General features: G+C 52.5%; 1 protein-coding gene and 1 non-coding gene across 2 annotated transcripts; both read left to right on the forward strand.

Moving 5' to 3' along the window:
* The first annotated feature begins 27 nt into the window (after nucleotides 1-27).
* Nucleotides 28-5,721, forward strand: LOC107106096 (chromosome unknown open reading frame, human C1orf233). The gene is made up of 2 exons (XM_015406184.1): nucleotides 28-749; nucleotides 5,130-5,721. Exon 1 carries the CDS (start codon nucleotides 28-30, stop codon nucleotides 709-711), a length of 684 nt encoding a protein of 227 aa, XP_015261670.1. The 3' UTR covers nucleotides 712-749; nucleotides 5,130-5,721.
* On the forward strand, nucleotides 2,925-2,996 carry TRNAT-AGU. Its single transcript has one exon. It is a non-coding gene; the product is annotated as a tRNA-Thr (tRNA).
* Nucleotides 5,722-13,701: the final 7,980 nt, after the last annotated feature.

Consider the following 13,701-nt stretch of genomic DNA (forward strand, 5'->3'; position numbering starts at 1 on the left):
CCCCCGCCCCGCCCGGGCTATGAGCCGATGGCGGCGGCTCCCGTGGGCCCCGACGCCGAGCCGTGGTGCCCGTACAAGGTGCTGAGCCAGGGCCGAGGGGACGGCGGCGGCCGCCTCTGCTTCCGCCCCCCGGCGCGGGGCTTCCAGTGCGCGCCGCGGCGCTGCAAGGCGCACCGCTCGCCGGGGCGCGCCCTGGTGGCCAACGTGCTCCTCAACGGCAGCGTCCTCCTGCAGTGGGGCTGGCCGCCCGCCGGGGCCGGGGCCGGCCTGCGCGGCTTCTCGCTCGCCTGCTCGTGGGAAGGCGCCTACACGCGCTTCCAGTGCGACACCGTCCAGCTGGGCGCCTCCTGCCGGGACTACCTGCTGCCGGACGCGCACGGCAGCGTCCGCTACCGCCTCTGCTTGCGCGCCCTCTCGGCCGGCGCCAACGAGAGCCGCGGCCCCGATCCCTCGCCCGGGCCCCCCGAGTGCGTGGAGTTCACCGTCGAGCCGGCCGGCATGCGGGACATCGTCGTCGCCATGACGGCCGTCGGGGGCTCCATCTGCGTCATGCTGGTGCTCATCTGTCTCCTGGTGGCCTACCTGACCGAGAACCTCACGCCGCCCCCGCCGCCGCCGCCAGCAAGGCCTCCGTCTCGGCCGAGAGGGCCGACGGAGGCGCCCGGCGCCGGGGCAAGACCTGCGGGGATGCCGCCTGGGGAGGCGTGGTGACTCAGAAGGCAAGCCCCGCTGGGGATTTTTACTCCCAGGTAAGCGTGGCCAGGATGGCCAGCTCCTTCCTTCCGTAGGGTCGAGCAGTAAGGCTTGTGGTCGGATCCCCCTTTGCTTTAGAGTAAACCTCACTGGATCCCAGCAAGCGCCCCCCCCCACCCCTCTAGGAGTTTTGTAGTAGCAAACAGGTGCAGGCTACCAGAGAGTAAGCCTCCTGAGTTCAGCTGGGCTTTGGTCCCAGGAAGCACAAATTGTACTGAGTGCCCAGGTGGAGCTTCCACGTGCAGGATCCGGTGCAAGCTTACTTGATCCTAAGCCCAGTAGAAAGCAGCTGCGCTCATCGCTGATTAAAAGCCCATGAGATCGGTTCTCGAAATAAGGCTGCAAGGTTTAGGCTGGGCCATTCTGAACATAAGAGAAGCCAATGTTGGATCAGGCCAATGCCCCATCCAGTCCAACACTCTGTCAGAGAATGGCCAAAAATACCTGGTGCCATCAGGAGGTCCAGCAGGCACCAGAACCCCTCCCACTGTTGCCGCCCCCCCCCAAGCACCAAGAAGACAGAGCATCCCTTGCCCCAGACTCCCTATCTTTAAAAGTAAAGGTAAAGGTTCCCTTGCTCGAAAGCCAGTCAAATCCGACTCTAGGGTTGCGGTGCTCATCTCCGTTTCAAAGCCGAAGAGCCAGCGCTGTCCGAAGACGTTTCCGTGGTCATGTGGCCAGCATGACTAAACACCAAGGCGCACGGAACGCTGTGACCTTCCCACCGAAGGGGTACCTATTTATCTACTTGCAATTTCTTGCTTTTGAACTGCTAGGTTGGCAGGAGCTGGAACTAGAGACAGGAGCTCACCCTGTCTTTACCTTGTGGCTAATAGCCACTGATGGACCTCTCCTCTGCTTCGTATGCTTATCCATAAGAACATAAGAGAAGCTAATGTTGGATCAGGCCAAAGGCCCGTCCAGTCCAACATTCTGTCACACAGTGGCCAAAAATACCAGGGGCCATCAGGAGGTCCAGCAGTGGGGCTAGCACACTAGGAGCCCTCCCACTGTTGCCCCCCCCTCAAGCACCAAGAAGTCACAGAGCATCCCTTGCCCCAGAGTTCCCATCTGTACCTTGTGGCTAATAGCCACCGATGGACCTCTGCTCCATACGTTTATCCAATTCCCTCTTGAAGCCATCCAAGCTTGTAGCCGCGGCCACCTCCTCTGGCAGTGAATTAATTCCATGTGTTAATCACTCTTTGGGTGAAGAAGGACTTCCTTTTATCCATTCTAACCCGACTGCTCAGCAATTTCATTGAGTGCCCGCCAGTTCTCATATTACATTCTGCATGTTTTCTGGAGAGCCAGGCCCATTGAACTGGGTGGGACTTGCCTCTGAGTAAACACGTGTAGGGTTTCACTGTTAAGCTTCGACGAAATGGTTTGGAACAACCGATCAATTTTTTTACAAAACCCTTCTGCGTTAATTGGACAGTTTTTAAAATAAAGGACCCTGTCTTTTTAAAAAAACGAACGACTAAGACCGTAGATGCTACTGGGGCTGGTTCTTGGGTGATAACTGCACCATCCCCTGACAACTCCGGTGAGCAGCCACGGGGTGCGATGCCACAGAGAGAACATCCCCGTCATTCTGTGCTTTCATGCACAAGACTTCCCCATGGGGTTGTTTCACTTTGGCCCACCATCAAGCCCTTTAGAGTCTCTTGCCGATCTTACAGCCAAATGTGCATTGCAGAAGTCCCCGGTTGCGGTCCCTGGCACCTCCAGTCAAAATGAGGAGGGCATAGCAGGTGCTGAGAAGAGCTCATCCGGAGACCCTGCCGAGCTGCTGATGGTCAGAACGGACAAGACTGTTCTCGATAGCTCCCGGGTCTGTCTCCATAGAAAGCAGCTTCACATTCTCAGACTGTATCTAAAGCTCCATCAGTGTTCTCTGTATCTCCTCATTCACAGAGTGGCTGCTCTTGCACGTGGACCCGACGTTGTGGCTCAGTGGTGGAGCATCTCCTTGACATGTAGAAGGTCCCAGGTTTGATCCCCGGCATCTCCAGTTAAAAGGACCAGGCAGTAGGCGATGCGAAAGACCTCAGCCTGAGACCCTGGAGAGCCGCTGCCAGTCCGAGTAGACAATACTGACCTGGATCATATGGACCGATGGTCTGATTCAGTATAAGGCAGCTTTGTGTGACATTACCTTTAGGGGAGGGGCTGTGGCTCAGCGGTAGAGCCTCCGTTTAGTATACAGAAGGTCCCAGGTTCGATCCCTGCCATCTCCAGTTAAGGATCGGGTAGGAGAGAATTTGAAAGACTCCTGCCTGAGACCCTGGAGAGCATCTGGCAGTCCGAGTAGACCATACTGACTTCCAGGGGTCATTTCCTGCAGGAGCGCACAGGAGCGGAGCTCCAGCAGTAAAGAGCCCAGGGGGCGGGCACATGCAACAAGCCCCACCCCCTGCTCCCAGCAGCCCTCAGTCAGAGCAAAAAACAGCCAGGGAAGGTGCAGAGCCCCCCCCCCCCCCGGCTCCCCGGCCCAAAACAGTCCAGGGGCACCTTTAAGACAAGGTTTTATTCAGGTACAAGCTCTCCCTCCTCTGTGAGGACAGATCTGCACGTTCCCCCCCTCCCAATAGCTAGCAATCCAAAACAGTCCAGTGGAGCCTGAGCGGTGGGTGTTGCCTTCTGACACACTTCTGGTGATGTCAGGGGGTGTGGCATATGCAAATAAGTTATGCCAATGTGTTATGCTAATGAGCTCCTGCACCTCTTTTTCTCCGAAATGACCCCTGCTGACTTCCATGGACCAAGGGTCTGATTTGATATAAGGCAGTCTCATGTGACTCTTGGGGTTTATGTGTTGGCTTCCTTTGGTGCAGTAAGGAACCACCAGGGGAGAACATCTCCATTCTGTTTTTAAATATGTGTATGTGCATGCGTCTGAGTGAGCGTGCACCCGGAAGTCATGGCGACCTCTGGTGACTGACCCCTACTGAGGGCCTGGAGGATATTCAGAGAGGTGGCTGACTAAGGCCTACCCCCGCCTCTCAGCCTCTGGTATTCCAAGGAGGTCTCCCGTCCAAGTCCTTGCCAGAGTCGACCCTGCTTAGCTTCCGAGATCTGACGAGATCGGGCTTCCTTGAGCTCCCCAGGTCAGGGTGACATCCCCATTCTTGATAAGTGGAGGGAGCTCTCATTTGTCATCTCCCCAAGGAGAGGGGCTGTTGACAACTGCGGCAGTTGGCTACATGGGGAGGAAGCCGTGTCGATCCTGTGGAAATGAGGCAGGGGGAGCGAGGACCCCAGATCAACATCCAGGCAGCCTCCTCATTTCTTTATTGGTTGCGTGGGGCTCTGGCTTGGCATATAAAGAATGGCTGAAGAGAGACCAGAGTTCTAGGAAGTTTGTACACATGAAGCTGCCTTGTGCCAAACCAGGCTCTTGGTTCATCAAAAGCAGTCTTGTCTATTCAGACTTGGCCGTGGCTCTCCAGGGTCTCAGGCTGAGGTCTTCCACATCACCTCCTACCCAGTCCTCTTTAACTGGAGATGCCGGGGATTGAACCTGGGACCTTCTGCATGTCAAGCAGAGGCTTTTCCAGCCAGCCGCAAGCCTCCCCAAGTATGGAAATCATTGCCTTCAGGTTCATAAGAACATAAGAGATGCCAATGTTGGATCAGGCCAAAGGCCCATCCAGTCCAACACTGTGTATCACACAGTGGCCAGAAATACCAATGCCATCAGGAGGTCCACCAGTGGGGCCAGGACATTAGAAGCCCTCCCACTGTTGACCCCCCCCCCAAGCCCCAGAGCCCCTACATCACTTGCCCCAGAGTCCCTATCTATACCTATGCTTATCTAATTCCCTTTTGGAGCCGTCCATGCTTGTAGCCGCCACCACTTCCTGTGGCAGTGAATTCCATGTGTGAATCACTCTTTGGGTGAAGAAGTACTTCCTCTTATCCGTTCTAACCCGACCGCTCAGCAATTTCATGGAGTGCCCACGAGTTCTTGTATCGTGAGAAAGGGAGAAAAGTACCTCTTTCTCTGCCTGCTGTATCCCATGCATAATCTTATAAACCTCAATCATGTCACCCCTCAGTCGTCGTTTCTCCAAGCTAAAGAGCCCTAAGCGCCTTAACCTTTCCTCATAGGGAAGGTGTTCCAACGCTTTTATCATTCGAGTTTCCCTTTTCTGCACTTTTTCCAAAGCTATAATATCCTTTTTAATCCTTTAAGCCCAGTGGGGGCTTGAAGATTTCCTGAGGCCAGGCCGTGGGGTGGACATCTCTGGACAAAATCTGGAAGCTCTGTTTTCCCTTCCGTCAATCGGACGGGGGAGGTCCCCGGGTTGCTTGGTCAGAGCCCTGTTTGATTTGCCAAATAAGATAACGGTCTCCTTGTTTCTAAACAGCTTTGGAACAGATCCTTGCCCTGGGAGAGCTGCCTAAGGATGTCTGCCTGCCATAGACCTTTCTCATCTGTTCTTCAACTATAGGTTGGAGCTCTGACTCGGTAAACAGATGGGATGCTCATCGCTTTCCACAGGGAAGCCTGTTCCACCGCTGGCACAAAGACCTGCAGCATCCACATCCGTCAAACGTATGGCGCCTCTTCATCCATCCTGAAACGAGCTGTTCTGTCAGCCAGCTTCCCTCCACACCCAGACCGTAGATGGAAAGGCATCTTAAATAGGAGAGACCACCGTGTCTCTATCTGGCTGACATCCGATTGCTTAGCATTTTCGTAACTGGCTTCAGAGAGTTACCAGCCTCTCGAATTTGGTGAGAGAGGCTCTGAAGCGGAAGGCAGGACCCCAGATCGGATGTAAACGGGACACTCTGGGGTTTGAAGCAACCTTCTCAAAGTTTTCTGCACCGTCGGAGCAGGTTCCTGCTCGGCTGGGGTGGCATCCAGCAATACTGGCGTTTCAGTCGTGACTCTGGGTACGTTTTGTCCTTCAGACTTTGGTTGTCAGCACAAAGAGATGGTTCTCTTAACAAAAAAAAAAAAAAAGCAGTATCGTATTTTTTTATACACAAACGTTCCGTCTGAGTTCACTCGTTCCAGATGGCTGTCAGAAGTTGTTTCGTGTCTGAGCATCGTCGTTATGTAACGTTCGGGGAAACGAAGATGGCGGAAAGCGACGGTGTCCTGTAGGACTCAAAAGGTCTTTAGCCAGGCGTGGGTTTTTCAACTCCGCTTCTTTAAAGGACGTTCTAACGCAGGCCAGCTTTGCTTGCTGGGTACTCTGTAGGCCGATAGCGAGGGAAACGTGTCTTTCCCCCCAGAAGTAGGTAGAAATCAATTCATCTTAGGGCCAAACTGCATATATCGTTAGTGTTCTGGGGCTGGAGTTCCAGATCTGTGCTTGGTGAATAGAGGGCAACCGGGAAGCTAGCTGGATTGGTGCCATGGTGCTGGCAAAAGGGGGTAATGTAATTCGACTCCTCTGTGTGCTGTTTCCAGGGGTCATTTCGTAGAAAAAGAGCTAGGGGAACTCATTAGCATATGCCACACCCCTTGACATCACCGGAAGTGTGTCATAAGGCCACACACCCCTCAAAGTTTTCTGCACCGTCGGAGCAGGTTCCTGCTCGGCTGGGGTGGCATCCAGCAATACTGGCGTTTCAGTCGTGACTCTGGGTACGTTTTGTCCTTCAGACTTTGGTTGTCAGCACAAAAAGATGGTTCTCTTAAAAAAAAAAAAAAAAAGCAGTATCGTATTTTTTTATACACAAACGTTCCGTCTGAGTTCACTCGTTCCAGATGGCTGTCAGAAGTTGTTTCGTGTCTGAGCATCGTCGTTATGTAACGTTCGGGGAAACGAAGATGGCGGAAAGCGACGGTGTCCTGTAGGACTCAAAAGGTCTTTAGCCAGGCGTGGGTTTTTCAACTCCGCTTTCTTTACAGGACGTTCTAACGCAGGCCAGATTTGCTTGCTGGGTTCTCTGTAGGGCGATAGCGAGGGAGACGTGTCTTTCCCCCCCAGAAGTAGGTAGAAATCAATTCATCTTAGGGCCAAACTGCATATATCGTTAGTGTTCTGGGGCTGGAGTTCCAGATCTGTGCTTGGTGAATAGAGGGCAACCGGGAAGCTAGCTGGATTGGTGCCATGGTGCTGGCAAAAGGGGGTAATGTAATTCGACTCCTCTGTGTGCTGTTTCCAGGGGTCATTTCGTAGAAAAAGAGCTAGGGGAACTCATTAGCATATGCCACACCCCTTGACATCACCGGAAGTGTGTCATAAGGCCACACACCCTGACATCACCGGAAGTGTGTCATAAGGCCACACACCCCGCCCCCAACGGCAGCTCCACTGCCGAGCCCCATGAGGGGCCCGGCGGTGGACCTGCAAGGCTGGCGGGAGTGCAAGGAAGCCCCGCAAAGGCCCTCCCTGGCCCCAGGCAGGCAGGGGTGGGGAGAGGCGGGGAGGAAGCAACTTATCCTCCCTCTTCTCCTGCCTCCTCCTGGCTGAATGAGGGCCAGAAGCGGGGCGGCCGGAAGCAGGGGGCAGGGCTTCGTCATGTGCCCCGCCCTCCCGTACCTCACCCGGGGGAACTGCGTTCCCCTGCGATCCCCCCCGAAATGACCTCTGGCTGTTTCCCTGGTTAAAAATTCCGCCTTTAGGTTGCTCTCAGCTTTGGTGGGGTGGGAAAAGCGAGAAACACAAAAGAAGTACCTGTCTTTTTATTTGTTCCCAAGTAGCTTGGGGGGGGGGAGCATTTCCAATATGGGAAACCACCTAAGAGGAAAAGTTACCGCCTGCCCAGTGCTGTGGTCCCTGTCCGGATCTCCCACCCCCGGGTGTTTTTTAGAGCCAAATACCATGTCAGGACTTCTGGTCATTGTCCTGTGTCGTTTCGCTATCACTCAGGTGCCCAGATCTTTTTCCGTAGCTGTGATGGAAGACTTAATAAACTGTGAAATTCTTTGTTGGGGCTGGCGAGCGGGTGGGCCGTAGATGTTCACACGTGTCGAACTTACTGGTTGGAGATGAAAATTGGGGGGGGGGGGGGTTTCCTTCTGCAAAACTTCCGCAAACGGTCACTCCCAAGTGGAACAGATCCATTTTTGGAAATTTCGTTGATTAAACTACCTAGAATCCATCTGCCTTTTGAATCAGCTGCTTTGGGGACCTGGGGTGACCACGGCCGAACGGAAACGGATTGGAGCAGGTGGAGACGTCCAAGACTGCCACGCAACAAAATAATGCAGAGTAAAATGGCAAGGCAGACTGGCAAACTAATGCCAGTAGACACGCAGGGGCAGGTGGCGACCGGTTAAGGATGGAGAACTCATTAAACTGGGGAAACTCATTTTAAAAACTCACTAAAAGCTAGAAAAATGAATGAAAGCCCAGCTTCAGTTGGATGGTAAAATGCTGTTGGGCATGGAGGAAGGTGAATTCTCCTGGGCAGGGAGTTCCACAGTCTCAGGGACACCTGCAGAAGAGAAAGTAGCTTCTGCATTAGATTGGCCCCTAGCCTGTAAGCAGCTGATTAAGAACATAAGAAGAGCCCTGCTGGATTAGACCAAGGACTGTGATCCAGAGCTTTTTAGGGTTCCAGAGGAACTATTCAGGAACGGGCTCTGTTTTGTCTGTCCTCTTGGGTGGCAGGTTTACGCATGTACCCGCGTGTGCCCAGAAGAGCCGAGCATGATTCCGTCTGCCCCAGGAGTCCCTGGAATGTGCATGGAACATGCTGAAGCAGCTAGGTCAATGAATTTGAGAGGGAGGGGTTAGAGACTGGAGCGACAGTGGGGTCTCGTGTGGCCTGCGCAGTGAGCGTTTGGTGCGCAGGATGTGCTAGAATACCATGCATCGCCATTGGTCATCATTTTGCACATGTTCTTCCCTCTACTCATGCACCGCCTGTCATATTGCTGGGCGTTCTGCTGGTCTATGCAAAAGCTGTTTCCCGGCCACTCGCTCCCTTTCAGCCTATTCGACCTTGCAGGGCTGTAGTGAGGATAAATGGTGAAGAGAACGTCTGCCGCCCTAAGAGCCAGTTTGGTTTAGCGGTTAGGAGCGCGGACTCTAATCTGGGGGAACCAGGTTTGATTCCCCACCCCTCCACATGCAGCGGCTGGTGTGACCTTGGGTCAGTCACAAGTTCTCTCAGAGCTGTTCCCTCAAGGGCAGTTTCTGTCAAGAGCTCTCTCAGCCCCACCCACCTCACAGGGTGTCTGTCATAGGGAAGGGGGAGGAGACTGTAAGCCACTCTGAGACTCTTTCGGGTAGTGAAGGGCGGGGTATAAATCCAATCTCGTCATTGTCTTCTTCTTAGAGGAAAGGGGGAGATAAAGGTAAAGGTAAAGGTTCCCTTGCTCGAAAGCCAGTCGAATCCGACTAGGGTTGCGGTGCTCATCTCCATTTCAAAGCTGAAGAGCCAGCACTGTCCGAAGACGTTTCCGTGGTCATGTGGCTGGCATGACTAAACACCAAGGGGCACGGAACGCTGTTACCTTCCCACCGAAGTGGCACCTATTTATCTACTTGCAATTTCTTGCTTTCGAACTGCTAGGTTGGCAGGAGCTGGAACTAGAGACGGGAGCTCACTCCGTCATGCGGCACCCGGGTCTCGGACTGCTGAACTACTGACCTTCCACAGCCTGCAGTTCAGCGTCTTAACCACTTGAGCCACCGCAAATTTTTATACAAATGTATAAAATAATCTAAGATGGATATAACTTGTTAGTTTAGCTATGCCCTGGGACATATCCTTTTGGGGATGGGGTATTTTTTGCATGTGTGTATGTGTGCGTGTGCCTGTAAGTCATGGCGACCTCTGGCGACTCCTACTGGGGCAAGGAGGATGTTCAGAGAAGGGGCTTGATAGCCTGCCCCCACCTCCCGCCTCTGGTATTCCAAGGAGGTCTCCCATCCAAATAGTTGCCCAGGTCGACGCTGCTTACCTTCCGAGATCTGATGAGATCAGGCTTACTTGGGCTATCCAGGTCGGAGCAACCTGGGAGACATCCTTTGATGTTACAGAGACGGTGCGTTTCACGAGTTCCACGGGTGAACAAGCGTTCACCGGTTTAGCGTGTCAGCTGTAGACATCATCATTCCCTCACATCACCAGAGAAACAGCGATTGTCTATGGAATCGACGTTCTTCTGTCAGTGTAAGGTAAAGGTAAAGGTCTCCCTTGCTCAAAAGCCAGTCGAGTCCGACTCTAGGGTTGCGGTGCTCATCTCCGTTTCAAAGCTGAAGAGCCAGCGCTGTCCGAAGCACGGAACGCTGTTACCTTCCCACCGAAGTGGTACCTATTTATCTACTTGCAATTTCTTGCTTTCGAACTGCTAGGTTGGCAGGAGCTGGAACTAGAGACGGGAGCTCACTCCGTCATGCGGCACCCGGGTCTCGAACTGCTGAACTACTGACCTTCCACAGCCTGCAGTTCAGCGTCTTAACCACTTGAGCCACCGCAGCTCCCTCAGTAGGGAAACTCAACAAGGTGGTTTGCGTGTGAGGCCGTTGGAGATGTGGCATGGAGGTTAGAGTGCCAGACAAGGACCTGAGGTGAATCCCTCGCTCAGTCATGGAAGCCCTCCAGAAGACTTTGGGCCTGTCGGTCTCTTACTCTGACCTACCCTCACATGGTTGTCGTCGTCGGGATGAAGCGGATGAAAGGGGAACGGTGTGAAAAGCCACTTTGAGGGAGGAAAGCGGGTTCTAATTAAAAATAAATAAATACATAGGCCTTTGGTCAGCTTTGTCCAGGAGAGGCTCCAAAGAATGACTGGCTGGGATAGGAGTCCATACCCAAGCTCGACACACTTCACAACAGAATATTACTTCACCGCGCCTGGTGAAGTGGCAGAGTTTGATACCCAGGCGCTTGTAGGGCTTTGAGCATTTAAAAGCCGATCGAACATCCTCGGTGTAGGTTGCAGTGCTCTGTGATACCATTGTACGACTGAAAACTCTCACTGAACTGGGTTGGATTTTCTCTTCACAGGGACACCATTTTGGGTTTAAGAACATAAGAACACAAGAGAAGCCAGTGTTGGATCAGGCCAGTGGCCCATCCAGTCCATCACTCTGTGTCCCACAGTGGCCAAAAATACCAGGTGCCATCAGGAGGTCCAGCAGTGGGGCCAGGACACTAGAAGCCCTCTCACTGTTGCCCCCCCAACACCAAGAATACACAGCATCCCTTGCCCCAGACCGAGAGTTCCTACCTATCCCTTGTGGCTAATAGCCACTGATGGACATCTGCTCCATATGTTTCCGCTTCAGGCAATGGAATGGCTTAGGCCGTTCTTTGCTGAAAGGAATTTCTCCGCTTAAGTGGAGGAGGAGGGTGGGGATGATGTGAAAAGCCACTTAGGGGAGAAAAGCATATATTTTAAGAATAAGCAAAAGAGTGGGGGCACTTTCACCAGCAGAAAAGCCAACCAGATCTGACCCTATCTATATAACTTTAAGAACATCAGAAGAGCCCTGCTGGATCAGACCAGTGGTCCCTCTAGTCCAGCCTCCTGTCTCACACAGTGGCCAACCAGTTCCTCTGGAGGTCCAACAACAGGGCATAGAGGCCGAGGCCTTCATAAGAACATCAGAAGAACCCTGCTGGATCAGACCAGTGGTCCATCTAGTCCAGCCTCCTGTCTCACACGGTGGCCAATGAAAAAAGAACTGTGACAATTTAGCGCTTGGCACTATATTCATAAATCATAATATACAATAACAAAAAAAAGTAATATATATATAGTGAATGTAGACGAGGCATTCCGCAATTATAGCCCATTGAAGAACATAGCTGTAAGCATAGCTTTATGATGAAGTGAATCAACAGTATATTTTCAATACGTCACCAAGAGAAATGAATTGTTGAAAGACAGTTTATGTACACATCCTTGTTCAGAAGAAGATCATTGTCGAAAAGGCACACCATTCCGGAGACCACCGTCTACATTCACTATATGTATTACTTATTTTCTGTTATTGTATATTATGATTCATGAATATAGTGCCAAGCGCTAAATTGTCACAGTTCTTTTTTCATTGGTCTTATTACTGTGCCCATTCTTGTAACTATTCACACAGTGGCCAACCAGTTCCCGTGGAGGGCCAACGACAGGGCACAGAGGTGAAGACCTTCCTCAATGTGGTCTCCTGGCTCTGGGATTCAGAGGTTTAGTGCCTCTACACGGTGGAGGTTCCCCTCAGTCCCCATGGCCAGTAGCCACTGATATACCTGTCCTCTGTAAAACTTGAAGAGAGCGATGCTGCAACTTTGGGACCCATTTGCAGGGGGGAAGGGGACCCTTTCGAGGCCAAATTGCCTGTCTGTGAGAATTGGGGATTCCAGAAGTGATGGGGAAGCTGTAACAAGCGTTGTAAAGTGTGCCGCTATATATCATCTGTCATCTTTGGCCGCTAAAGCATTGCAATGGTCCCGTAATAAAGGGACTTATGGCTGGACCCTTCGGCTGTTACCAGCCAGCTCTCGGAGAGCACTCGTATCTGCTGCTATGATATCCCAATCGTAGCTCGACGCCGGAACGAATGATCTCGTGCCTTAGTGTCGAATGCTTCCTCCCGCATCTGCAGTTGTGCCGTTTGTCTTTTTTATAGGATGACGGACATCCCTCCGCTGTCTGTTTAACGGAGCTGCACTTATGAAGACATGATTCGGCGCCGTCTTGAATTGTCGGCGACTGAAATATCAGTACGTCCCAGCAGAATGGATCTGTTTGAGGGAAAGCAATTGTGGTTTCTCTCGTTCAGACAGCACAATTAAACTCCGTCGAGCTGTCCAGAATCTCTGTAGCAAAGCCAGTGTGGATAGACGGGTTTGCAATCTTTTCTGTTCATAACACCCTGGGAGAAAGGGAAACCGAGGCTGAGAACGATTAGGTGACCCCAAGATCAGTTTTTCTGTTTGTGGCTGGGTCTTAGTTACGTTACAGATTTGTGTGTTTGTTTGTTTTTAATCTTCAGGGGTCAGACATTCGAAGCGGCTGCAACACCAGTTATTTATGTAGAAAACCCAGTTCCTGGGTGCTGCCTCTTTGTCACACGGTGGTGTAACTGAGAGATGGAATCCAGGGCGGAGCTATGCAAATAAGGGCGGGCTTGAATCTCAGTAGCTCTCACGGTCTTCTGTAGGGGGCCAACACCCTGCAGCCCCCGCTGATCGAACAGGGTATGGTTTCCCCATATGCTTTCTTTTGTGTGTGTTGTGCTCTGTGTGTGCGCGGGCGTGCATAAGTGTATCCGTTTGTAGTGAATAAACCAATACCCCACTGCGTTTGTAAGATGTGAACCGTGCACGGTATACACTGACTCGTGTCTGGATCTATGGTTGAAATGTGATGGATTGTAAGGGTCAGGTGAGCCCAGCACCAGTGGCCCTTCGGGCTCCCTAGTTTGCGATCAGAACTGGAGAGCTCCGCTTCCGTTCCTGATTGGTACCGATGAACTGACTCCCCCTCTCCCCCCATTCAGTTCCTTTGTCATTCTGCTACAACACTCTTTGCTTCACACTTCCTGAATTCCAGGTGAAGTGGGAAAATTTCTCAAACTGATCCCAGAACTGGAGCACGGGCCATTTGAGGCCACATTCAGTCCGTCCCGTCCCTTGGTCGTTTGTGTGTCTCTCTTTGCCACGATGCACACTTGTGTAGGGGTAAAACACTACAAAAAAGCAATCTTGCCGCATGGGTGCACCGAGATTTCTTTTTTTGGGGGGTGGTTTTATCCAGACCTGGCTCTTCTGTTAGGCGAACGGAGACAAGTGTCTCAGGGGCGCTTTTTTTGTTCTAGGGTGAAAGCCTCTCTGGCCCATTACCTCTTCTCTCTCTGCATGGAAGCCAGAGTGGCAAATCCCCTTTGCCTCCTTGCTTCACCCGGCCTCTTTGAACACATCACACAGTGCCACAGGTGCCCTATAAGTAGGGTTGCCAGCTCGGGCTTGGGAAATCCCTGTAGATTTTGGGGGAGGAGCCTGGGGAGGGTGGGGCTTGGAGAG

This window comes from Gekko japonicus, unplaced genomic scaffold, assembly GCF_001447785.1.
Source record: "Gekko japonicus isolate JY-2015 unplaced genomic scaffold, Gekko_japonicus_V1.1 scaffold1133, whole genome shotgun sequence".
Taxonomy (NCBI): Eukaryota; Metazoa; Chordata; class Lepidosauria; order Squamata; family Gekkonidae; genus Gekko; species Gekko japonicus.

Bases quoted from the DNA above. Each gene is read 5' to 3' on its own strand.
- LOC107106096 (XM_015406184.1), top strand. From the start codon at position 28: ATGGCGGCGGCTCCCGTGGGCCCCGACGCCGAGCCGTGGTGCCCGTAC.